The sequence below is a fragment of the Arvicanthis niloticus genome, chromosome 20 (genome assembly GCF_011762505.2).
Source record: "Arvicanthis niloticus isolate mArvNil1 chromosome 20, mArvNil1.pat.X, whole genome shotgun sequence".
Taxonomy (NCBI): Eukaryota; Metazoa; Chordata; class Mammalia; order Rodentia; family Muridae; genus Arvicanthis; species Arvicanthis niloticus.
Genome location: NC_047677.1, coordinates 28,481,641 through 28,508,331, shown reverse-complemented (window position 1 = coordinate 28,508,331; position 26,691 = coordinate 28,481,641). Strand labels below are relative to the sequence as shown.

General features: G+C 46.8%; 1 protein-coding gene across 2 annotated transcripts; it reads right to left on the bottom strand.

Moving 5' to 3' along the window:
• Positions 1–784: 784 nt before the first annotated feature.
• LOC117724517 (phenazine biosynthesis-like domain-containing protein 2) lies at positions 785–21,474 on the bottom strand. Of its 2 annotated transcripts, XM_076916845.1 has the most exons (10): positions 21,334–21,474; positions 10,406–10,505; positions 9,971–10,069; positions 7,286–7,395; positions 7,141–7,170; positions 6,575–6,670; positions 5,691–5,779; positions 5,141–5,319; positions 2,908–2,970; positions 785–1,961 (listed from the first exon to the last, which is right to left on the bottom strand). In XM_076916845.1, exons 1-10 carry the CDS (start codon positions 21,415–21,417, stop codon positions 1,942–1,944), a joined length of 870 nt encoding a protein of 289 aa, XP_076772960.1. In that variant the 5' UTR covers positions 21,418–21,474; the 3' UTR covers positions 785–1,941. The 2 variants fall into 2 exon arrangements, with proteins under 2 accessions (XP_076772960.1, XP_034380277.1); XM_034524386.2 differs by lacking the exon at positions 6,575–6,670.
• Positions 21,475–26,691: the final 5,217 nt, after the last annotated feature.

Genomic DNA, 26,691 nt, shown 5'->3' with positions numbered 1-26,691 from the left:
TGGTGCTTGACTGAACTTTGGCTTTATTGGTTCCATCCATCAGCTTTTGTTAAACGGTCCCTGAGAGGGAAAATACATGAACCCCAATAGTCAGGAGTTACAGCTGCAAGCTTCTGAAATGTCAGTTAAATAGTCTTTTGAAATTACATGTATGTATGGTGTGCGTGTGTGTGTGTGTGTGTGTGTGTGTGTCTGTCTGTGTGTGGTGTGTGTGTGTGTGTGTGTTTGTGGTGTGTGTGTCTGCTGTCTGTGTGTGATGTGTGTGCATGTGTGTGTGGTGTGTGTGTGTGCATGTGTATGGTGTGTGTGGGTGGGTGTGTGTGTGTATGTGGTGTATGTGTGTGTGTGTGGTATGTGTGTGTATGTGGTGTGTGTGTGTGTGTGTGGTGTATGTGTGTGTGTGTGGTATGTGTGTGTATGTGGTGTGTGTGTGAAGGTTTAAGCTCAGGGACTCAGGCATGCTTGGCATATGTTTTATAACACAGATGTATCCCCTCCTAGCCCCTGAACCCCTAGTGTTTTGAAGAGATGTTTTAAGCTCTACCACGGCTTTTGTTTGTTTGTTTGTTGAGACAGGGTCTCAAGTAGCTCAGGCTAGCTGATAATTTGCCCAGTTGAAGCTAGCCTTGAACTTCTGGTCCTCCTGCCCCTCCCTCCCAAGTGCCTGAGAGTCCAGGCACATGCTGTTACATCAGGTTCAGGGCTATCTTGCTAACTGGAGGAGAAATCCTCCTCCAAAGGCATCCACGGGGAGTCAGAAACATGGATTTCTCCAAATTCAAAGTTCAGTTAAATCACACTTTATTAGACAAGAGAAGACTTTTGGCATTGCCATTCTAAGCCACACAGGAGGGAAAGATTTCAGCTCACACACTCTTGGTGTGTGTTTTTATCATCACATCACCAAATCACACATACATACTGTTGTAATTTCCTGGGGCTGTCCTGATTGTTGCTTCTAAGTGAGTTCAAAATACAAAGGACTTGTTTCCTAAACACTAAGCTTCCTCTGAGTCTTTCCACATGAGCTGCCTCCCTTTGCTGTCTTCACAGTCCCGTGAATCCAATTCCACACAGCCGTTAGTGAAGCCTCCGGAACAGTCTACAGTCTGCCCTCCTAGTATTAGGTCTGCATTTCCACAGAGTTATTGGCTCTATTAAAAAGATTGTGAGTCTGGCCATGATGGTACACACCATTAACCTAGCGCTTGAGAGGCAGAGGTAGGCAGGTGTCAAGTTGGAGGTTAGCCTGGTCAACATAGAGAGTTTCTTCCCAGCCAGGGCTATAGAGTAAGACTCTGTCTTTAACACATACACACACACACACACACACACACACACACACACACACACACTTGTAAAATTTATCAGAAACCACTCATTTAATAGTGGCACATGTCTTTAATCCAACACGCTAGAGGCAGAGGCAGGCAGATCTCTGTGAGTTAGAGGGGAGCCTGGTCCACAGAGTTCCAGGACAACCAGGGCTACACAGAGAAACCCTGACTCAGCGAATAAATCTTCTATAAGGCCCCCACACCTAAATTTCTTCTCATTCCTTATCAATGCATCTCTCACTTTGATTGGCAGTCATAATCAAAACAAGGGGCAGGCTCCGTGTCTGCTGTGGGGACTGAAGATGCACACACAGGCAGGCGCCAGAGCCCACCATCAGGAAATGATTCTGGAGACACTACCGCATCTCCATCAAATGTCTTCCCATTTCTGTTCTTCTCAGGAGGACTGAACCAAGCTCTGTGCATTTGCTGTTTGGTTGGGTTGGGTTCGGTTCTTGCTATAGAGAAGACACAGCGTTGAGCAGCGGCTGCAAACCCAGCATAAACATCTCTAGGCGGTCAGCGTGCCCTCCAAGACAATAGCAGCGCCGCCCTTCATGTCAACTCGCCCATCAGGTCGCAGGGAAATGTCCAGCTCCCCTCCTCAGCGGGAACACTGAAAGGCTAAAGAGAACACAACCTGGTGCCAATCAAGGGCCTTTCCCCTGGGATTTACCACTCAGTGCAGAATTTATTGTGACAAACCGAGGACTCCTCCCAGGCCAGTTTCCAGGATAAACCCCTCCTCGGGTCCATGGCCCCTCCCACCTCCACCCCATTCTCCTGCAGCCCCAGAGGTCCACACACAGTTGCGCACACACTGCTGGACCCTTTCCTTCCTTCTGGGGCCTCAGCTACTCACTACAGTGTGCCACCTAAAGTTTCCTCCAGGAAGACTCACGGATGTGTGAAGAGATGAAGGTGGAGAAAGCAAGTCTAAGATTTAGAGGGGGTCCTCGCCCACCCCCACTCCCCCACCGCATCCCTCCACCTCCCTCCATCACTCACCTCTTCCACCCCCCTCACCTCTTTCACTCCCACCTCTTTCACATCCTCACCTCTACCACCCGTTGCCTCTTCTCAGCTCAGAAAAGTCAGAGGGAGTTTGGTTTTTTTGAGGTAAGCTAAAGCAACCATAAGGCCGGGTGCACGAGAGAGGCACAGCCTCAACCATCTGGAAGCTCCACGCTCCCCAGTCATCAGACTCATGGAGCACAGAGAATAAACACCTGTTCTCCCAATTAAGGCCACGGAGACTTAGTCCTCCCCCCTTCAGTGAGATTGTGTCCCTGGGGATCAGAGCCCTAAGCTAATGTGGCTTCCTCCAGCTGGAGTTCCTTTCCTGTGCACCCGAATCTTCCGTCTCTCCTGTAGAGCTGGGCCTTCAGGAGGCCGAGACATGCTCTAGCCATCCTGAAGTCCACAGCAGGGCTCTGTCTCAAGAAGACGGTAGTGCGGGATGGGGGGACGCCATGACTCTGTGGCATCCCATTTGCCTAGCGTTTGAAGGCCCCGAGCTCAATACCCAAGCACTAGAGAGGAAAGAAAGGGCAGGGAAGAGCTTTCTTACCTCGCATTTCCTTCTTTCCCAGCTCCTCAGACCAGTAGGGGCCAAGAAGAGTATGGGTGGACCCTGAAAGACGTGACAAGCTCTAAGAGCAGGTGTGATGTCTCTGAATGTATCCACAATTACAACCAGTCATCCAGTTTGACTAAACCTTAGATCCGATGTCAAGGCGGCCACAGCACAGTGGAGTGAGGTAACGTGGTTTATGAATGAGCTTTTCCTAAGGACCTGTCAAATCTGTCTCGCTCTCTCTGAACCTGCACTGATGACAGGATTATTTTTTTGTTTGTTTCTTTGTGTTTTCTCTTTTGAGACAGTCTTAGGTAGTACAGGCTATCCTGCAACTAGCTGAGGCTAATCTTGAACTTCTTTTCCCTGTGCCATAGCCTCCCAAGTGTACCACCATGCCAGGCAGGACAGTGGCTTTCAATGCTTATCCGCCAGCTCACTGTCAAATCAAGGCCTTCATGGGAAGGTGTCTACATCTTTCAGGGAACATGCGTCCATCCTCCTGCTGTGTAAATGGCAGGAAAAGAGGAAACTGAAATAACAGGCCAGGGCTTTGGGGACCCAAAGCACATTCTTTTTAATTGGAGGAGTTTTTTTTTTTATATATATATATATTTATTTATTTGTGTTTTGGTTTCTGTAGTACTAGGATCCAATGTGGTACTCATGTCCTCTACAAACTAGATTTCCTTGGGTTTTTTTTTTTGTTGTTGTTGTTGGTGGTGGTGGTTTTTGGGTTATTTAGTTTTGTTTTTAATGTAACTTAATCTAGAGCTAGAACTAGATCAGAGATTGCATATAAAAATGAAGAATTCCAGCACACGGGAGGTAGAGGCAGATGGATCAGAAACAGGTGTATGTGTGTGTGTGTGGGGGGTGGGGGTGGCTGCACACATGCATGCCCGTGTACTACCCAGAATCCTCTCCTACGGGGAGAAGCTCCCGAGTCTTCAGCTGTGCTTATGTGCTGAGCTTTGGGCTCCTGTGTTTGGTTCCTCACCAAGGACTCAGTGAGCCATCCTGGCTCTCGGCATCTGGAGCCTCTGCCCGTCTCCTTTCAACCCTGACTCTGCTTCCCTGGCAGGCCCCTCCATGGAGCACCTCACCCTTGGCTACCTGGACCACTGTCCTCAAGGAGAAGGAAAATAGGAGGTACCCATTTCTCCCCATCTTTGATGTCTTCCCCCTGCTTCAGGATAGCACAAGGGCTGCAAAGGTTGCCCCAGGGATCTAGGCACATTGTTAGTAAAGGTCCCTCGAAGGATACTTTGTAGCCCTTCCCCTTGTCTCGGTGAGCAGAAAGCATAGGGAATAACTTAGCAGCTAGGACTCCACTTGGCCTGAGCTATGCACACACCTCTCTCTGGACAATGTACCTAGAAATCTATTAACAGATTGTGAATCCCCTCCCCAGCTCCTCAGAGCTGCAGGTGTACCTGCTATAAACAATGGGAATAAGTTAAATAAACTACGCCCCTTAGGATCCCCTTGATAACATCCTATTTCTATCCAAATAAATCCTGGAGCACAATCTGAGAACCACGCCATGGTCAATGAGCCAGTCCAACCTAGACTAGTTTTGGGCACACATACAATAAGGCAAACTGTCCGCAAAATGAATTTTTAGGGAGTATCCCCCATTTGCCATCTTATGCCTATGCATAACTGGGTGTGTATATGATTAAAATCAGATGCACCACTGCAAGCAATACGCTCGGGAAGAATGGCCTTACATAACCCATACTTGCCAATCAAAACAAAATCTCCCCAAATTATGTTCTTAGAAACCAAACTCCTCTTTTTTCTGAACCCCATAAAAGATGATGTCAGGGACTGGAGAGATGGCTCAGCAGTTAAGAGCATTTAGTGCTCTTATGGAAGACTGAGTTCTGGTCCTAGCACCTATACTGAACAGTTCACAACCCCTGGACACTCCAGCTTCAAGTGTCACAGCGCTCTCTACTGGCCTCTGGGAGTACTGCACATGCAAGAGCACAGACAGGCAAACATACATACATATTCCAAAAAATAATTGGACCCCTCAGTGGTATTTACTCATATAGCTCACTATCTTGACAGTGTGCCCTTTTCTTATCTGTACTATTGCTTTAAAGAGACCTCCCTCACTATTTTGCTTTTATTTCAATTCTTTGAGTAAGACTACAAGCACCCGGTTATACCCAGCCCAGACTCTGACCACAAGTAACTTCAAGGGAAGAGTGAGTACCTGTTACAGGGTCTTCAGCCACACCAAACCACGGTGCAAAGTATCTGGAGTAGAAGTCATACGGGGCCGTCTGCCCCCCAGGCTCTCCTTTGAGGGTGAGGATGAGGCCTCTCACCTTCCCTGTCTTCTCAATTCCAGGCAGAGGCTCTGTGTTCACCTTCAGGCTCTCTAGGAAGGACCTTGAGCACAAAAGGATGGGTAAGGAATAAGCATCTCCACACCACCCCTACACACAATGGGGAAGAGGCTGGATGGAGCCCAGGTGGCTGAGCAGAGGGACAGGAGAGCCTGCCCTGACATCTACCCATGGGAAAGAATGTGGCTGGGCCAAGCATGGTGGCGGATGCCACTAATCCTAGCACTCTGGTGGCAGAGGATTGGCAAACTTTGAGAGTTTGAGGCTAGCCTGATTTACAGAGTTCCAGGCCAGCCTGAGCTACAAAGAAGAAGGAAAAGGAAGGTGAGCCATGCTTTGGAGACAGCATAGCCTGACCAAAGCAGAGCTGGAAATCTGGGTGCTGGCGTGTAAATGGTTAAACGTGGTATTTACCTGTCATAAGAGTCGCTGAGCCGGACCAGGAGGTTTTTGGTATCTGGAGAGTACCGGATGTCCTGGACTATAGTGTCACCTATGGCTGCCTGTGAAGCAAACCAAAACTCCTTAGAGGGGCCAACCCTTCCTCGGTTGTTGGATGTTTGTCTAGCATGCCAGAAGCCCCAGCACTACATTAACTGGGCATGAGAGAGAGGCAGAGAGGTCAGGGGCTCGGGGTCAGCCTCGGCTAGTAGCAAATGAGAAGCCAAGCTGGGATGCCTGAGATTCCGCTTCAAAACAAATAACAGAACAAAACAGCCGGGTGCACTCCTTTGATGCCAGCACACGGGAGGCAGAGGCAGCAGGCTCTTTGTGAACTCGAGGCCTATATTGTGTATATAGTGAGATCAAGGCCAACCAGGGATACACAGTGACATCCTCAACAACAGCAACACACCTCCTCAGAGGCGTGCTTTGGACTCCATGTATGAGGAACAATCTCTTAGGAAGTATGTGTTGTGAACCAGGTCCCCCATTGTCCCCAGGTCATGTGAGGCTCCTTCAGTTTCAGGACACAAGATATGGCTTAAAGACAGCTAGCTTCCTGGCCAATAGAAGGGCCACTCAGGGGACCATGTAGCTTCCCCTCTGCCAGCCCCGAAGCAGGCCCTGTTCATCAGTGCTCAGCGTGTGTCCCAACACAGCCCCATCAGTCAGGTCCACAGGACCCCAGCTCTCCCCACTTCCTATTCCCTCCTTCTTCCCTCTCTACTCCCCCCTCCCTCCCCTCTCTTCCCCCTCTTTCGATTTCTCTCTGCCTCTCTCAAGTCTGAGTCAATCTAGAATCAAGTCTGAACCCGTGTGTCAATTGTCTTTCAAGGTGGGAGACCCTCACCCACCTCATTGAGGTGGAAAAAGTCAATGAAATAGCTGCATTCGAACCCACAACCAGGACACAACAGATCTGCTCCATATGCCAGGACCCAGGGCTGGGCCTGTAATTAGAAAATGTCTTACCATGCTCTGCTCAGCAAGCACACTATCTTGTTGATCGGAAATTCAACCGTTCATGGTCCAAAGGGATGCCTGATATCTTCCTCACCTTCTCCTTCCACGCCCCCCCAGACTATCTTACTTCTGTCTCACCATAGAGATTCCGTTGTTCATAGTTAAATGAGTCAGGTATAATTGTATAACTTGTAATCCTAGTACTTGAGAGGCAAAAGAGGCAAGGTCAAGGCTAGCCTGGGCTACACCGTGAGGAAAGAAAGATTACAACCCAATGAAAGCGATCAACCTTACTAAATAAACACAATACTACATTCTGTGACCTGGAAGCGCCTAGGTTTCCACAGCAACGCGTCCACTGGGCGGGGCTATTTTACGGGATCACGTCATGCCTGAGCTTCCAAACACAAACAACCACACCACATCACACGGGCTCAAGCAAATTCCTTTCACCAACCTTTATCAAGTCTTCAACTTCGTGCACGTCCTAGAAGGGAACAGAGATGGATAAAGTCAGTGCTCGACAGGAGAGCGATGGGCTAAACGCAGTCTGTGGCGTTACTGCTCATGTTATCATTCTGTGAGAGAAAGGAGGAGCTAACCTGGGGGAAGGTCGGGTAGAGAGGAAAGTCCAGGACAATCCTGTCTTCTGCTCTTCTGGCCTTTAGTTCCCCGCTCATCGTGACAAAGGTCAGGGTGCTGTTTGTGTTCTCTGGACAGAGGAGGGGTCAGCAATCAGGAAAGCAAATGTGATTGTGTTTTCTGGCGGTTCATTGCTGTTTGTTTGGAGGTAGTGGTGGTCATATAATGTAGTGTGTGTGTGTGTGTGTGTGTGTGTGTGTGTGTGTGTGTGTGTGTGTGTGTGTGTGAAATGAACCCAGAGGGTCACAAATGCAAGTACCTCCCACTAAGCTATCACCCCAGTTCTCCTAGGACTTTAATCTTTGACTGGTGTCTCTCTGACCAGTGGGCTAGCCTTGAGTCCCCGCTGTGGCTCAGGAAGTCTGTGAAGTTTTAATCTCTCTTCTCAGCCTCCTGAATGACTGGGAATTCAGGACAATTTCACTAACCTAAACTTGTCCTCAATCTTCTACTCTACCCCCACACACAAAATCCTTTTCTTATCATGATCAGATTTTATGACCAGAAAGTAAGATGTCCCCGCCCCCAATACTTGGTCCTCGGCTAGTTGTACTGTTTTGGGGAGAGAGGCATAGTTAACTGGGTCACTGGTGAAAGGTCTCACATGGGGTTTTTTAAGAGGGGCCGATAAGACAGATTGTTTGGGAGTTGGGAGTTGATTAAAAGAGTTGTTAACACTGTAAGCAGACAGACAGACAACAGGGTGTGTCCTGAGCAGACTTAAGGCTCCAGCACCAAAGACATGGTGGGGTTCCAAAGAAAGAAAATCAGTGTCAATGTGACAGAAGTGGGGGGTCTCCTCTCTACCTTTCTGAGTTTTGGGGTGGTTTCATAGCACAAGTCTTCCCAGGAAGGAGCCAGGCAAGGGGTATGGAGCAGGAAGCATGACCATCAGGACCCCACTTTGGTATAAAACCACTCCCCCAGGTGAGAGCTCCTGACACAGGAAGTCTGCTACTTAGGAAAGCTCAGTGTCTCAGTAGGGTGCCTGTCAGTGTCTTGAGAGGGAAAGACTTCTGCACCATACTGTGGTCTGAGCAGTGGCCACACTCTAACACCCCATCCTTACAAAGGGCCACGGGCCAGCATCCGGGCCAAGGTTATTGCTTCCTCTCTAATTTCAGTGTTGCTTGTACAAGCTCTTAAAACCATGGACCATGCCACCATTGGCCACCACCTTATATGTTATTGGGGGTGATGGGGGGACAAAGTCAGCAGGAACTGTCATACAATAGAATGAAGTCATTGGGGAGCTAAACAGTCAGTGTTGTACAAGGTGAACATGGGTTATCTCCAGAGCAGCACAGACAGAGCACAGTAGCCTTGGGAATGACAACTGTAGCCCAGGGGGAAGAGTTGAGTCCTTGGGATCCGAAGCCACAGCTCCCCCAAGGCCCTTAGCACCTCCAGGCTATTACCAGCTCTGCCAACCGTATTCCAGGATTTACAGAAGGAGCTGCGTTCCATAAAACAGAGGCTCCACGTATCAGAGCCTCAGGGAGAGCCTTGGATCAGTCCAGCCTTCAATAATAACCAAAAAAAAAAAAAAAAAAAAAAAAAGTTTTTTGTTGCTGTTTGAGGAGCTGGGTGTAGTGGCTCACAGCTATAATTTAAGCACCAGGAGACAGAGGTCGAAAGACTGAAAGTCCCAAGTACCTAACAAGTTCCAGGCCAAACAGAGTTAGGTAGGAAGAACCTGTCCTTTAGAAAAGGTGGGGGATGTGGCTCAGTTGGTAGAGTGCTTGCCTAACATGCATGGAGCTGGGGGTTCAATCCCCAGCACTGCATAAGAGGCTTGTGTTTCTGAAAGCCTGTAATACCAAGACTTGGGCGTGAAGGCACTAAGAGCAGAAGTTCAAGGTGTATAAGGGGTTCAAGGTCAGCCTGGAATAGGAGACCCAATCTCAAAAAAAAAAAAAAAAAAAAAAAAGGTATGACTTTAAGATCTATTAAGGCCTAGGTAACTGATGCCTGCCTGTCTAACCAGCCATTTTGAACTGTTACTAATGTTACAAGGAAACTTTCTCATGTGTTGTTGCTAGGAAACTGTCATGCCTGAGTTGATTGCATAGTCTGTTATGCTCTGTGCTTTGGTGTTCTTGGAAGCCAGGCACAATAGAAGTCACTTAGAACTGCTTTGTAGAGTTAACCACAATAAGCGTGGACCCAAACCAACCAGCTGCCAGTACTCCCTGCACCTGTGTATGACAAGCTGCCCCCCCCCCCCCCATGGACCCCAACGTAAGAGAGATACCAATAGAAGAAGCCATTTGGAATAAGACTTCCATTTTGAGTAGTGGTCTAGTAAAGTTTAAGTTTCCAAGACCTCCCAGTAGAATACTATGTGGAGAACAGTATGCCTTCGTTTCCCAGACGTTACACTATAAGCCAAGTCCATTCTAGCCACGAAAATCCCTCTGCCACATGTAAAGAAATTAAGTTTTTAAAAAGAAATTCACGTTAGTAAGTCGTGGTGGTGCATGCTAAATTGTACTGCTTGGGAAGTGGAATTGTAATGCCTGTAGGAGCCAGAATTTCAAGGCCACGGTCACCTACACAGGAAACTCAATGCCAGCCTTAGCCAAATGAGACCCTGTCACAAAACAAACAACAATAAATAAACAAATAAGAGAAGTCCACCTTACTTCTTTTGTGAAACAGCACAGCCGCAGACGCCAGGGTGGCGTGGCCACACAAGGGGAACTCAGCCTCTGGCGTAAACCACCTCAGCCCAAAACGGGAACCTTAGGAGGAGGAGAGGTCAAAGAAGAGCAAGATCAAACCGACACAGTCAGGTTAGAAACACTTCGGCATCTCCCCCCTAAATCATTAGTGCGGCTAACAGGAAAAAACTTCCTTAGAGGGGTGATCACGAGGTAGAGAAACATTCTGCTCCCTCCTGGGAAAGGTCCCAAGGAGTTTGATCCCCAGAATCCAACATGGTGGAAGAAGAGCCCCAACTCCTACAAGCTGTCCTCCAACCTCACACACATTCTGTGGCGTGTGCATAGGTACACACACACACACACACATACACACACAAAATCAGTGTAAACCGAAAACTTTAAATGTATATTTACTTTGTGTGAAGTCATCCGTTGGTTGCAATTTTCGGATGAAAGCGGTTTCAGAGAGGTTCATTTCCCTTGCAATGTTCTGATGGGTATCTTCATCCAATGTCTTAAATAGAAAAAAAAAAAAATAGTTATTGGGAGTCTGGAACACAGATCCGACTTAACATAGCAGCTTATCAGCATCAAGAGCCAAATGCTTAGACTAGGTATCGCAGTGCTCACCTTTAATCCCAGCATGTGGGAGGCACAGGCAGGCAGATCTTTGTGAGTTAGAGACCAGCCTGGTCTACAGAGTGAGCTCCGGGACAGCTAACTCTACACATGAGACCATGTATTAAGAAAGAGAGAAGAAGAGAGAGAGGGAGAGGGAGAGGGAGGGGAGGGGGAGGGGGAGGAGGGGGAGGGGAAGGAGGGGGAGGGGGAGGAGGGGGAGGAGGGGGAGGGGGAGGAGGGGGAGGAGGGGGAGGGGGAGGAGGGGGAGGGGAAGGAGGGGGAGGGGGAGGAGGGGGAGGAGGGGGAGGAGGGGGAGGAGGGGGAGGGGGAGGAGGGGGAGGAGGGGGAGGGGAGGGGGAGGAGAGGGAGGGGGAGGAGAGGGAGGGGGAGGAGAGGGAGGGGGAGGAGAGAGAGAGAGGAGAGAGAGGAGAGAGAGGAGAGAGAGGAGAGAGAGGAGAGAGAGGAGAGAGAGGAGAGAGAGGAGAGGGGAGAGAGGGGAGAGAGGGGAGAGAGGGGAGAGAGGGGAGGGGGGAGGGGGAGGGGGAGGGGGAGGGGGAGGGGGAGAGGGAGAGGGAGAGGGGGAGGGAGGGGAGAGGGGGAGGGAGGGGGGAGGGGGAGGGGGGAGAGAGAGGGAGGAGGGGGAGGGGGGAGAGAGAGGGAGGAGAGAGAGGGAGGAGGGGGAGGGGGGAGAGAGAGGGAGGAGAGAAGGAGAGAGGAGAGAGGGAGGAGAGAGAGAGAGAGGAGAGAGGGAGGAGAGAAGGAGAGAGGAAGAGAGGGAGGAGAGAGGGAGGAGAGAGGGAGAGAGGGAGGAGAGAGAGAGAGGGAGAGAGGGAGGAGAGAGGGAGAGAGGGAGAGGGAGAGAGGGAGAGGGAGAGAGGGAGAGGGAGAGGGAGAGGGAGAGAGAGAGAGAGAGAGGCTTGTGGTAATTTGAATGTAATTGGTCCCCACAGGCCCATAGGGAGTGGTACTATTAGGAGGTGTGGCCTTGTTGGAGGAAGTGTGTCACTACGGGGGCAGGCTTTGAGATCGCCTATGCTCAAGCTATGCCCAGTGTAACTCAGTCTCCTGCTGCCTTTGGATCAAGATGTAGAACTCTCAGCTCCTTTTCCAGTACCATGTCTGCCTGTATGCCACCATGTCCTGCCATGATGATAATGGACTCTGAAACTGTAAGCCAGCCCCAATTAAAAAGGGCTTTCCTTATAAAGGTTGTTGTGGTCATGGTAGCTCTTCACAGCAATAGAAACCCTAACTAAGACACAGCTTAAAAGGAAATTCAGGTTATTTGGTAAATAATTAAAGACTCTGTGTGTGTGTGTGTGTGTGTGTGTGTGTGTGTGTGTGTGTTTTGTCTGATTTTCTTTTCAGATTTTTTTGGTTTCTTATTATTCTGTGGGTTGCACTAGAATTGCTTACAGGAACATGATACATCCCGTATCCCAGTACTTGGAAGATGAAGGCAGGAGGATCGTGAGTTCTCAGTCATTCTCAGCCATATAGCAAATTTAAGGCTGGCCTGGGCTACATGAGACCTTGTCTCCAAATCAAAATGATTGATAGATAAGATAGATAGAAAGGGCTGGAGAGATAGCTTAGCAGTTAAGAACATGGTCTGCTCTTCCAAAGGTCCTGAGTTCAATTCCCAGCAACCACATGGTGGCTCACAACCATCTGTACATGGGATCCGATGTCCTCTCTGGTGTGTCTGAAGACAGCAACAGTATACTCACATAAATAAAATAAATATATGAAAAAAGATAGATAGATAGATAGATAGATAGATAGATAGATAGATATCTTGAAGATAGATAAGTGATTGATAAATAGATCAGCACATGATTGATAGTAGAAAGATGATTGACAGATATTGTTAGATAGTAGATAATAGGTAGTAGATAGATAATAGATGATTGATATATAGTAGATAGATAATAGATGACAGATGGATAGATAGATAGACAGATAGATGGTGGATAGACAGAATATTAGCTTTTCATTTTGAGTGGCTCAAAACCCAGGCTTTAACCTAACACTCTATATACTGCCTGGCCATCACAAGCTCCTCATTATCCCACCAACACTTTCCAGAAAGGAAAGTCACAGCAAGCAGAGAAACATGGACCACCGTGAGGCTTCTAAGGGAACACCAGGGAGCACTGAGTAGGAACCATCGCTGGAGGAGTCAGATGCAGTCATAGGCCCTTCCCCTGACCTGCTCAGATTGTTCTGTCAAGCAAGACATCAGGGGAAATCCTAGTGCACATTAAATAACCCAAGAAGTCCTGTTGTGTAAGCCATGGCCCTGTGTGCAAGGGAGCCAAGACACCCACAGGAAGCAACAGTGACCCATGTCCCTGAGCAGACCATCGAGACAGGCAGGGTTGGTTTGTTTGGGGGTCGGGGATGCTGGAGGCTGAATCCAGGTGTCACCCATGTTCCACATGCATGTCTTCTGCATTAAGCTTTATCTGTAGCCCCGAGATACAAAGATTTTAACAAGAAGTACTATGGGCTTTAAATATGCTCACAACCAGCCAGGTGTGGTAGTGTCTGCCTTTGATTCCAGCACTTGGGAGGCAGAAACAGGCAGAATTCTGTGAGTTTAAGGCCCGCCTGATCTACAAAATGAGTCCAGGACAGTTGCAGGGAATCTAGTGCCCCCTTCTAGCCCCTGCCAGCATCAGGAATATACATGGTACACACACATACATGCAGGCAAACATTCATATACATGAAAGAAAAATAAATCTTTAAATATATCTATTTACTGATAAGGTCTTATGCTGGGTCTGGATATAAGGTCAGGTTTTGGTGAGGCAGACAGGAGAATGTGAGCAGAGTTTTGCATTGTGTAAGTATCTTAGGCAGGACACAGCCTCGCTTCTGTTCTCCTAAAATCAGGGAATATAATATAGCACATATAGGTAAAGTCCTTGAGGTTCACCTATGGCATGAACTCTCAGGAAGACAGACATCAGGCACACACACACACACACACACACACATGCACACACATGCACACACAAATTTTCATCACAATATTTACTTTTCCATTTTATATTTCAAGATTCTTTTGCACATAAGTACAACCCTGATCAGAGGGTGTGACTTAGTGGTAGAACACAGTTTGGTGTGTACAACCCACCCTCTAAATAACCAGACACGGCTGTCTGTTTTGTTTTGTTTGAGACAGGGTCCCATGTAGCCTCAGCTGGCTGAGCTATGTAGCTAGAATGACCCCAAACTTCTGGTCCTCCTTCATTCACCTCCAAAGTTCTGGGATGGATCCCAGACATGGATCCCGGACATGCATCCCCATGCCCCGCAGCCTTCTGGCTTCAACGTCCACTTCTCTTCGGCATCCTCAAGGAGATCCAGTTCCCAATACTAAAAGCACAGTGATGTCTGCTGTTTGGAGCACCAAAGTCTGACAGTGTGAGACAAGAAGAAGCTAGCTGACATCTTAGGACCCGTAGGATTATTAAGCCAGAAAACCAGAATAAAGTTTTATTTTATACTCCCACCTTGTGGTAACATATAGACATGGCAGCCTTCGTGTGACAACTTGTTTTCTGGGTCATTGTCCCTCTACTGTATTGCCCTTCAGAGAAGCCAGAGCACCTGGTACAGTAAGTGCTAAAAACACTCAGGAAAATGTTGGGAACCTTCCCCTGCAACGAAACTCCTAAAGGAGGCACCGGCTACACCATCGTATGTTCCTAACAGTTTTTATGGATGGGGTGTGTAGTTTAGTGGTAGGGTAAGGCTGGAGACATGGCTCAGTGGTACAGCTCTTGCCTAGCACGGCTAAGGCCCAACCTCCAATTTAAAAAAAAAAAAAATCAAACTCTATCACATAACCCAAAGTTTATACTTACTATTTTATTTTAGCCTTCACACATACTGGGCAAGAGCTATCTCACCAAGCCACGCCCCCAATCTTCATAATCTTTATGTCCTGTCCAATCTACTTCACGGTAAACCCACAGAATTAGTGACTGCTGGTTAATAAGAACTCTATTATTATTACTTTTATTATTGTTATTACTATTATTGTTATTAGCTGTGTAGAGTTGTGTATGTCTACGTGTAGGTATGTGTGCATAAGTTTAGGTACCCAGGGAGGCCAGAGGTACTGGATCCCCTAAGCTGAAGTTACAGATGCCTGTCAGCCGTGAGGGTGTTAGGAATTGAACCCAGGTCCTCTAGAAAAGCAGCAGCAAGTGCTCTTAACCACTGAGCCACCTCTCCAACCCCAAGAACTCTGGGAGATTTTTTTATATATGTATTTTTTTTAAAGAGTTTATTATTATTTACCTGTCTGAGTGTTTTGCCTGCATGTATGTCTACACATCAGATGCACACGTGCCTAGTGCCTGCTAAGTCCAGAAGAGGACACTGGATCACGTAGATCTGTAGTTACAGATGACTGTGGGCCACCACGGGCTGCTGGGAACTGAACCTGAGTATTCTACAAGAGCAGTCTTACTGGCTGAGCCATCTCTCCAGCTTCTAGCAGGATTTTTTTTTTTTTTTTTTTTTTTTTTTTTTTTTTTTTCGAGACAGGGTTTCTCTGTGTAGCCCTGGCTGTCCTGGAACTCACTCTGTAGACCAGGCTGGCCTCGAACTCAGAAATCCGCCTGCCTCTGCCTCCCAAGTGCTGGGATTAAAGGCATGCGCCACCACTACCCGGCTCTAGCAGGAATTCTTAGGAGAAAGAATTGCCACAGTTCAGTTGACTGTAACTTCTTCATATTGTTCTACATAAGACTACCTGGTGCCTCCCACTTGCTGGGCTCTGTATGTTAGAACAAGTCCAGTAGGTTAAGAGCTCAGAGTCACTGCTGACTGAATTAAAACTGAGATGAATATGGCCATCTGGGAGATGTGGTATGCATCCATGAGAGGGGGGATGGGTGAGAAACTGAGTCAGCCACTTAGGAGAAGTGACCCCAGGAAACCACATTAACTGTCTTTGATCTGGAAGACGAGGACAGTAATGAAACCCCCACTCCTGGAGTGGCAGTTCAAATGAATGTGATATGTGAGCACCATTATCTGGTTCAGTCCTCCACAGCCAGCGCTCCAGTGCTGAAGACCGTGTGCTAGAAGTCAGCTGGGGCACACAGGAAGCAGAATTCCCATGTCAGCATCTCTTCCCTCGCATTACGTTCCCCCCTCAAATTCAAGTAACATGGACACACACACACACACACACACTGTTTTCGAGACAGGCAGCAAACCCTGTCAGTTTCTGGTGTGATGGATTACAAGTGTGAGTCACTGGATCCCAGTCCTGGGTCTGGCTGGTTTCTTGCCAATGACAAGTTAGTATTTATAATCCCTTTTTATTTCTGTATATTTTCCAAGAGGTATCTGAGGACATCATCAAATTGTTGCTGTAGTTGTTTGAGATAAGGCCTTGTTATGTAGCTCTGGTTGGCCTGGAACTACTTTATTGTAGACCAGGCTGGCCTCCAACTCGGAGATCCACCTGCTTCTGCCTCCCAAGAGCTGGAATTAAAGGCCTATGCCACCACACCCAGCTTTGAACATCTGTTTTTTAAGTTTTTTTTTTACTACCTGTTTCATCTTTTATTTAACCCATAATCTGTCTTTGCCTTTATCTCACATGAGATATTACATTTTGCCAAATTTTCAAGAGGTAGAGGTCCTGAAAATAAAAAAGAAAATGATAGAAGCTCTTGGGTTTTTATTGTTCAGAATTGCTCCTTTTCTTTACACAACTTTTGCTATGTTTTGTTTTGTTTTGGAGACACGTCCCATGTAGCCCAGGATGGCTTGGAACTTGCTATGTAGCTGGGGTGACTTTTAACTCCTGATTACAGGGAGGGAGAAAAGAGAGAGAGGAGAGACAGAGAGACAGACAGAGAGAGAGAGACAGACAGACAGACAGACAGAGACAGAGAGACAGACAGACACACACACACACACACACACACACACACACACACACACACATCCTTTAACTCCAGTGCTCAGCCCTACCTCTCCTGGTTTATTGGGTGTTAGGGTAAAATGTTAAGGCCTAGATGGAATGTTAAGGCCTAGGTAACTGTTACCTGGACAGTCTGCCATTATTAAGAAACTTTCTCACATGTCTCTACTGTTACTAGGAAACGCTCTAATGCCAAGATTGATTACATATTCTGTTATGTTCTGTTCCCTTGGAAACATCATGATAAAAGTCAATAGAATTGTTTTGTATGGTGACCCACAATAAGCTTGGACCTGAACCAACCACTCAACACCTGTGTATACGCTTTTAATGCATAAGCTGCCCCTGGGATGGACCGCAACGTAAGAGAGACACCAGCACCATTGTAAGAAACTATTTGTAATGAGACTTCCATTTTGAGTAGTGGTCTGGTAAAGTTTAAGTTCCCAAGACTTCCCTGGGAACTGACATCCTACTTGGCAAAAAGAGACATGTACATGGGTAACTGACATCCTGGTTGGCAAGTTAAGACATGAATGTTAGTAAAGTCCCATCCTGGTAGACAAGTTAGAACATGAATATTAGACAAGGCAAGTCCCCTGCCACAACTGAATACCTCAACCAATGGGCGCAAGATAACTGTACAACAAAGATTTGTTCCTAAGGAAATCAATCCCCTATCCCTAAATCCTGATTGGGGAAATAACCTGGCACAGATGTTTGTGGATTTGGGCTCAAGAACCCTGTAGGATCTTAACTCAGGGTCATGGTTCAGTTCCTGAATCCAGACCATGGACCTGGTCAACCACCAGTCCTGGGGTATGTGCTCAATAAATTATCCCTTTCTGACTGAGATCAGTGTTCGGCGTATGGTTTGTGAGGTGATTCCTGGACCCCAACATGTGAGGCTAGAGATCGGCCCAGGGCTTCAAGCACACCAGTGAGCCACATTCCCAACCCCTGGAGCAGCCATTTATCAAGTCTTTAAAAAGCTCAAAGTACAAAGTTTAGCCTAAGCCTATTCACCAAGCTCTTCAGATAATCTCATCCCAGTCAAATCATTTTTCAGTTAAGTTTATTGACTGATAGTATACATAAAACATACAAATTATACGCATCCATGGGCACCATGCAATGTTTTGATTTGATCACATTTTAAATAAATTAAAAAAAAAAAAAAGACAAAACACCACAACCAAAATTCACTTAAGCCCTACACTTAAAATTTCATGGCTTTTTTCTTTGGTGAAATCCAATATTGTTTAAGGAGATAACCCAGTAGCAGTGTCCTTGCCTAGCAGGTAAAAGGCCCCAAGCTCCAGCCACAGCACAAAACAAAAGCAAGCCAACAAAACCCAACACTGTTCCCTCTGGCAGTCCTCGATGCCCCGCCACCTGAAGGTCTGTTAGTCTCTGTGGTCACTAATGAAGAATGGTCAAAATTCCTCTGCCAAGACCTAGCTGGCTCGAGGTGTGGCTAGCTCCAGAATAGGTCCGGTGCAGGACTGCGGCTCTGCTCTGCCCTGTGCACACTGGAATGCTGCATCCTTGGCTAGTCATGGTCATCCGGTCATCATATCCTCCTCCCACTCCTACCTAGAGGGATCTCGGACTATACTGAAAGTTTCATCTCCTAGGATTTGAAAAAATGTGAGTTCTGGGCATGGCCAGGCACACATCAATCCCAGCTCAAAGAGACAAAGGCAAGAGGAGCTCTGTGAGTTCAAGACCAGCCTGTTCTACATATGAGACTCTGATGCAAACAAACAAACAAATAAAAACAGCAAAACAACAAAAAAAAGAAAAATTATAAGTAACATGAAATATATATATTGGTTTTCCAAGGCAGGGTTCCTCTGTGTAGTCCTGGCTGTCCTGAAACTCACTCTGTAGACCAGGCTGGCCTCGAACTCAGAAATCTGCCTGCCTCTGCCTCCCAAGTGCTAGGATTAAAGGTGTGAGCCACCACTGCCCAGCTTCATAAGACACATTTTAATAGGTAAATGGATAAAGATAGAGAGGGCTGGAGAGATGGCTCAGGAGATTAAAGTACTGGATGCTCTTCCAGAGGCCCCAAGTTCAATTCCCACCACACACATGGAGGCTCACAAGCGTCTGTAACTGCAGTCCTGTGGAATCTGGAATCTGATCTCCTTTTCCGATGTGAAGATGTGCATGTAGACAAGACACCCATAGACATCAAACAAAGAATCCCAGCACTCAGGAGGCAGAGGCAGGTGATCTCTTGAGTTTGGGGCCAGTCTGGTTTACAGAGAGAATACCAGAACAGCCAGGGCCATACAAAGAAAATCTCTCTCTCTCTCTCTCTCTCTCTCTCTCTCTCTCTCTCTCTCTCTCTCTCTCTAGTTTTTTTTCGAGACAGGGTTTCTCTGTGTAGCCCTGGCTGTCCTGGAACTCACACTGTAGACCAGGCTGGCTTCAGACTCAGAAATCCACCTGCCTCTGCCTCCCAAGTGCTGGGATTAAAGGTGTGTGCCACCACTGCTAGGTGAAACTCTGTCTCAAAAAACAAAAACATTAAAAATAAAAGCAAACAAAAAAAACAGATGGGACAGATCCTTTAACTCCTGTGTTTATTGGTGTTCTAGAGATTATCAAAGTTAGGTAACAACACAATTATTGTCATCTGTTGAATACTAAATATTTAATTCACCCAAAACTCAGATTATATGAGTACATAGACTATGTCTCAAATATATGTCTCTATATATGTATTATGTATGTACGTGTGTGCGTGTGCGCGCATGCGCGCGTGTGTGAATGACATGGAGACCTGGGACAGATATAGTAAGATTTTTAACAGACAGATACAGTCGATTCCACAGTTGCTTAACAGGAAGTTTCGCTTGCCAGATTGATCCTAAAGACGTTTCCAAATTTGGAACCGGGACTCAGTTGCTAATTATTCTCTCACTGCTAATCTTTCCAAGCTCTTGCATGACTAGATAAAGCCTGGTAATTGCTTTACCCTCCACATCTGGCAGAAGGCGAAGGCTGGCTGCAGGTTACATAATGAATGCACAGCTGAGATAGGATTACTGCCATCCCTCTAGCCCCAGAGAATCAACTCCTTTATGCCAACTGCTCTGAATGGAAGGGTAATACTGATTTAATTTTTGAGACATTTCTCATTAATAGTCCAGGCTGGCCTACAGCCTGCTATGTAGCCCAGGCCTGCCTCAGATTCATGATCCTGCTGCTTCAGCTGCATCCTCTTTTTTATTTGGTGCCAGATTCTCTCTCCCTCTCCCTCTCCCTCTCCCTCTCCCTCTCCCTCTCCCTCTCCCTCTCCCTCTCCCTCTCCCTCTCCCTCTCCCTCTCCCTCTCCCTCTCCCTCTCCCTCTCCCTCTCCCTCTCCCTCTCCCTCTCCCTCTCCCTCTCCCTCTCCCTCTCCCTCTCCCCTCCCCCTCCCCCTCCCCCTCCCCCTCCCCCTCCCCCTCCCCCTCCCCCTCCCCCTCCCCCTCCCCTCCCCCCCTCTCCCTCTCCCCTCCCCCCTCCCCTCCCCCCCCTCTCCCTCTCCCCTCCCCCCTCCCCTCTCCTCTCCCACTCCCTCTCCCACTCCCCCTCTCTCCCCTCTCTGTGTACACACACCTGTGTGTTTTGTGCCCTTGCACAGAGGTCAGAGGACACTTGCAGGCACTCTGTTCTTTCCTTCCACCATGTGGAACCTGGAGATCTAATCGGGTCGTTAGACTTGGCAGCAGGCTCCCTTACTCATTGAGCCATCTCACTGGTCCCATGGTGCATGTGTGGAGCCAAAGGATGGTTTGCAAAAGTCAGCTCTCTCCACTCACCATGTGAGTCATGGGGATTGAACTCAGGTCCTTGGGCTTGGCAGCAAGCACCCTTACCTCCTGAGTCATCTTGCAGGACACTGAAGAGAATGTCTACATTCCCAGGGTATAAATAAGGCTGAAGTCAGGTGTGATAATGAACCCTGCAATCCCAGACTCAGAAGGATGAGACAGGTGGAATCTGAGGGGAGCCTGGGCTCCACAGGGAGTCATAGCCAGCCATAGCCAGTCAGAGTAACACAGTGGAGACCACCTCACCTACTTCTGATAAGAAGCCCCAGGAGTTGCCAAATGATGCCTACACCAGAACTGTGACTTTTTTTTTTTTAAGAATTATTTATTTTTTGTATATGAGTACACTGTAGCTGTCTTTAGACACACCAGAAAAGGGCATCAGATCCTATTACAGATGGTTGTGAGCCACCATGTAGTTTCTAGGAATTGAACTCAGAACCTCTGGACTGAGCCATCTCTTCAGTTCCCGAACTTCTGTAATTTTATGCTTAGATTTTGATGCTAACTAAACAAAAACCTAATTCTGAAAGGGAACACCAGTCATTCTTTTATAAAATATTTGATTATTTATTACTTTTTTGTGATATTGTTCTCTATATAGCTCAGGTTGGCCTAGGACCTGCTGTGTATATAGCCCAGGCTGGCCTCAGACTCATGGTCTCCTGCCTTCTCCTTTGGAACACCAGAGTTACAGGCATGAGCCCCCTACTCCCAGCTGCTGCTGGGTCCCCTGCCTGGGAATCTCTGTGGGTCTGACTCAATCTAGGTCCAGCCATTCCTCTCCTAACCTGAAGTCATGGCCATCAGCAATGTGACACAGGACACAAGGCAAAGTGGCAAACACGCAGGACCATCTCACTTCTTTTACAGATGTCAAGGGCTCTACACACATCTGGAATTTCAGACATGGCCCTAGAGAATGGAGTACTCACTCTCTCCAGCAGGCAGACTGCAGCAGGATTGCCCCGGAAAGCTGTCGCTGTGAAGGCATCTGCTATGAAGATCGGGAGCTTCATTTTCCTCGCTGGCTGTGTGGGAGCTCCCTGGCCTGCTGCGAGCCCGCTTCACTTCCTGTTGTTAAGTAGGGGAAAAAAAGTTAATGTTTTACTCCATGTATAAATATAGTTAATAGTTACAAACGATTCTCATGATCTTCTGCCTTCTCCTTTGGAACACCAGAGTTACAGGCGTGAACCCCCGACTCCCAGCTGCTGCAGTTACAAAGTCAAACGATTACTCCAACATACTTTGTGGCTCAAGATGTGTGCACCCCTACTTTTCAAAGCCTCTGCATTTAATTTGTTTTAAAATACTCGCTGAATGAAACAGTTTTAACCTTTGGCTATTCACCCCTCAACTCCAACAGAACTCCCCAACGTAACCACCCTCTTTCCTAGAGAAGTTGAGACTAGCTGTGGCAGGGACTTTAATGAAATTCATGAGACATCTGAGAGGTACATGTCATGCAGTCTTCCCACGCAGACATGGTGTGTGTGTGTGTGTGTGTGTGTAGAGGATTAAAAGCATGGCGTGTGTGTTTGTGTGTGTGTGTGTGTGTGTGTGTTGAGGATTAAAACTAGGGACTCAGCCAGATGTGTCATGCATGCCTTTAATCCCAGCACTGGGAAGGCAGAGACAGGCAGATCCGCTGTGAGCTTGAGGCCAGCCTGGTCTACAAAGTGAGTTCCAGGACAACCAGGGTTACACAGAGAAACCCAGTATTGAACCCCCCAAAAGAACAAAAACAAACAAACAACAAAAACCCTCCCAAAGAAACAGGGACTCTATCATATTAAACAAAAGTTTACAATTCCCAAAGTTCCCGATTTTCTTCTAAGAGTTGTGGGGGACAGTTTCCTCACCAGGCTGCACCCCCTGGCTGGAGATGCTTGGGGTCACGTAAGTCCCCTGCCTCATAGTGTACTGCCGTACCCAGCTCTGGCTTTGAATGTGTTTTAAAATAAATTCATTACTGAAGAATACAATTCTGCCCTTCGGTGCTTGCTTTTTACAGATTTCTAGAAATGCTGTATTGATTGCTTCTCAAACCAACAAGAGAGTTCTTCTAAAGGCTTAGGTCTCAAAGGATCTTCCTAATAAGCTGTCTTTCACTATTCAATAAGAGGTCACCAGCCCTCCACCCACAGCATACCCAGTGTCAGCTTCTCTTCCTCAAAGCCCTTGGGTTGTGTTTTGGCTCAGGGATGATCAGGGTCCCTGCCTGTCAGGACAATTTCATTCCCTTTGTCTTAAGATTTCCTACAGCCAGATGGTGACAAGTCTCAACTAGAGAAAGATGGCTACAAGGATTCCAGGCAGAGAGTTTCGCTCTCTGATTAACAGAAACAGAGCTGAGAGAATAGGCCGCCCGTCCTTTCCCTTTTCTGAATTTGATGCTAGGAATGCAGCAGCCTAGTCCCTGCACGCTGCACCGCGATGAACAGGGAGATGGAAAGGTCAGAGACTAGTGTTGAGAGCCGCACTGGTCCCACGTTAGGGCGGCCAAAAATGTCGCGGCCGGAGCAAAATGTTGAAGCCTGGGCTGCCCCGCGTTTGGCGGCCACTGTATCCTGGTCCAAGCTGCCGCTCCAGTCCGAGGGTCGGGGGTTCAGCAAGAGAGAGAGTGAGGGCTGTCTCGAGGAATGGAGACCAGACAGAGTGTGTTTCAATCCCGTTTATTCTTCAGTCTCTCTTCCTCTAAGTGTCTCAAGTCCTAAGTTCCTAGTCCCTAGTGCCTCCAAGTTCCAAGTTATTTCTTCCAAGTTCTCTTCCAAGTGCCTGCTACCTAATGCCTAATTCCTACTCCAAGTTGTACTCTCTGAAGTGTCTCCTAAAAGTGTCTATTTCCTCTAAGTGTCTGATTCTCTCTGTCTCCTCTGTCTGCTGTGTCTGATTCTCTGTTCTCCAAATTGTTCTGTCTAGAGCCAAGTGTCTTCTACCTAATGTCAAGTAATCTGTTGCTTTCTCTGTCTGCCTCTAGCCTTTTATATGTCTCACTTCTAAGCCACGACTTCAGGTCACACCTTTAATCATGCCCTTAGGTCTTGTCTCTAAATCTGATCTCGAGGTCACTCTTAAATCACACACCTTTAATCTCACACACCTTTAATCTCACACACCTTTAATCTCACACACCTTTAATCTCACACACCCAAGGTATCTAAACCAAGATTATCGGAGTGTGCTCAGCTGTTGTAGGCTATTGTAATCCAAATCTCACGTCAGGGTATATGGCTCAAGATGGCTGCAAAGCTGATAGCCGCTTTCTGCTAAAAGTCGGCCCTCAACAGACTAGCTGGGGGGGGAGGGGGGTTGGGGAGAGAAGAAGGGTGTGCTCTCTGATGCTGGAGTTAACCTGCTGGATGCCCTGCAAGTGCTCCTACCTCTAAACTTCTCGCCTAATACAGAGCAAAAGTCTCAACGTTGAAGCCATTGTTAACACAGAAACAGCCAGAATAATGATTCTCCAAAGTTATCCACATTTTAACTCCCAAGAACCCGTAAGTATGTTTTGTTACTAGCGAGAGGGAATTCGGTTCAATCAATTGATTATTTTGAATTAGCAAACCCCAGGTTAAAAAAACATAAATGTGTGTATATTAACATAATATATAATGTTTTATGTACATACTACATTATACATAATACATGCATAATATACATATGCATGCTCACTCTGGGAAGCGGATAGATCTCTGTGAATCTGAGGCCACCCTGGTCTATATAGCAAGTTCTAGAGAGAACCTGTCTTAAAAAGAAGAGTTTCACATCATGCACCACAGATTTTTTTTTTCTTAATTAAATCATTTGAAGTGGGAAGACCCACCTCCACATCTCTTACAAGGTCCACCTTTAATCTGGGCCACACTTCTGCTGGCAGCCTATGGAAGGGACATGGAAGAAGGAAGCTAGTTTTCCTTGCCTGCTTGTTCTTACTCTACCTAGCAAGTCCACCCTTCACTAGCATTAGAACCGGCTTCTTCAGGATTCTGCCACATATACTGAAGACCAGTTGAGACTTCCAGCCTCATGGACTGAACAACTTCTGGATTCTTGGACCCTCCATTTTTAGCCAGCCATTGTTGGATTAGCTGAAGCACAGCCTGTAAGCCATTCTGATAAATACCCTTTATGTATATTATTCATAATATTCAATGATATAATAATTGAATATGTATATATAATATGTATACATACATATTATACAATTATTATATGTATATATAATAATTGAATTAATATAATATGTATTATATTATATAATAGTATAATACATATGTATTATGTATATGGAATATATACATATGTATTATATATATATGTGTGTGTATGTATATATATATTCCAAATTAAAGAGGTTTGAAGATGCTATTTTTCTGGGTTCAAGATGGAGGAAAGCACCAGAAACTAAGAAACATGAGTAAATTTTAAGAGGTAGAAAAGGGGCTGGAGAGATGGCTCAGTGGTTAAGAGCACTGATTGCTCTCCCAAAGATGCTGAGTCCAATTCCCAGCAACCACATGGTGGCTCACAACCATCTGTAATGAGATCTGATTCCCTCTTCTGGTGTGTCTGTAGACAGCTACAGTGTACTCACATAAAATAAATAGATCTTTAAAAAAAAAAAAAAAAAAAAAAAAGATAGAAAAGGCCAAAGGCAAACCCTCCCCTCCCATCCCCCAAACCTCCAGAAAGAACAGATCTGCGTTAGTCAGCTCCAGATGCTGTAATGAAATACCACAGACAGTCTTAAACACAGGTCACTGCTAGCTATAGAGTGAGTTTGGAGTCAGCCTGGTCTACATGAGAGCCTGCCTCAAAAAACCAACCTGAACTTAGTAACTTGTGTCTGCAATACTAGCACCTAAGAGCTGGAGAAGGCTCACCATATGTTCAAGGCCAACCAGCTCTACATAATGAGTTCCAGGGTAGCCTGAACTACAGAATGATACCCTGTCTGAAAAAACAACAAAACTGAGAAAGACGGGAGGGAGGAGAGAGGAGGGGGAGGAAGAAGAAGAAGAAGAAGAAGAGGAGGAGGAGGAGGAGGAGGAGGAGGAGGAGGAAGAGGAGGAGGAGACCAGGATCATTCTGGAACAATCTGACAGCTCCTAAAAGGATAAGATATGTCCACAATGAATTATGGCTTGGCTTCTCTGCTATTCTCCTTTCAGATCCCAGTAGCAAAGGGATTTTCTATTAACCTAATTTGGTTCACATAGTAAGAACAGCTTTTTTTCTCCAGAATTGTTTGTCAAAAACAGTCAACCAACTGTTTGATAACATGATTTCTGCCTGGGCTGTAGGCAAGTTACTGAGGCAAACAATTGGCTCTAAGCAAACGTTTGTAAGAAACAGCATGACATGAGACGTTGTGATGTGTCTATTTTCAAGGTTTGTTTTAATGTGTGTGCATGTGTGCATCTATAAAAGACAAAAAGAGGATGCTGGATCCCCTGGAGCTGGAGTCACAGGGGTTTCTGAGCTGCCTGGCGTGGGTACAGAGACCTGACCCAAAGCGCTCTGCCAGAATGGATGACATACATCTTTGATCCCAGCACAGAGGAGGCAGAGACAGGTACATCTCTGTGAGCTTGAGGCTGGCTTGGTTTATGTAGAAAGTTCTAGCACAGCCAGGGCTACCTAGTGAAACCCTGTCTCAGAACAATAACAACAATAAACAACAGAACAACAAAACAAAACAAAAACAGCAAGTGCTTTTAACTCCTGAGCCGTTTTTTCCAACCCTGAAAGGGGGTTACCACTGAAAGAAGAAAGAAGAAAAGCTCTGGTGTATTCCTGGGAAACAACTCTAAATCTATTCTAAAGAGCCACAAGCATTAGCACCGGAGAAGGCCTTAAAGTGGTTACTTTAGCCCCCTAGAGACTTTCTGCAAACATAAAGTCAGGAGAGTGCCTGTTAACTTCTCATCGTTACAAAGTAACTAAGCAGAACAACTTTAGCTTGGAAGGTTTCTATTGACTCCTTCTCAGAGGGTTCAGGCACCATGGGTCAAAGGCATGGTGGAGAAGAACAGCTCAGGGTGTGACAGCCAGGGAGAGAGAAAGCATGCTCGCTCACTAGCTAGTCAGTGGTGGTGCATGCCTTTAATCCCAGCAATTGGAAAGTAGAGGTAGTTGGATCTCTGTGAGTTCAAAACCAACCTGGTCTAAGTAAGTTCCAGGATGGCCAAGGCTACACAGAGAAACCTTGTCTGGAAAAATGGGGGTGGGTGGGTGGTAATGGGGGTGGGTGGGTGGGTATTAAGGTCGAGGAAACAAATAACCCA

What these genes read in the sequence shown, in the direction of transcription:
- LOC117724517 (XM_076916845.1), bottom strand. Translation starts at nt 21,417, where the DNA reads ATGAAGCTCCCGATCTTCATAGCAGATGCCTTCACAGCGACAGCTTTC. An exon ending in TGTGCTGTTTCACAAAAGAA is followed by an intron (nt 7,396 to 9,970) that starts GTAAGGTGGACT and finishes TCCTCTGTCCAG; the next exon opens with AGAACACAAACAGCACCCTG. An exon ending in GGCTGAAGACCCTGTAACAG is followed by an intron (nt 2,971 to 5,140) that starts GTACTCACTCTT and finishes CACGTCTTTCAG; the next exon opens with GGTCCACCCATACTCTTCTT.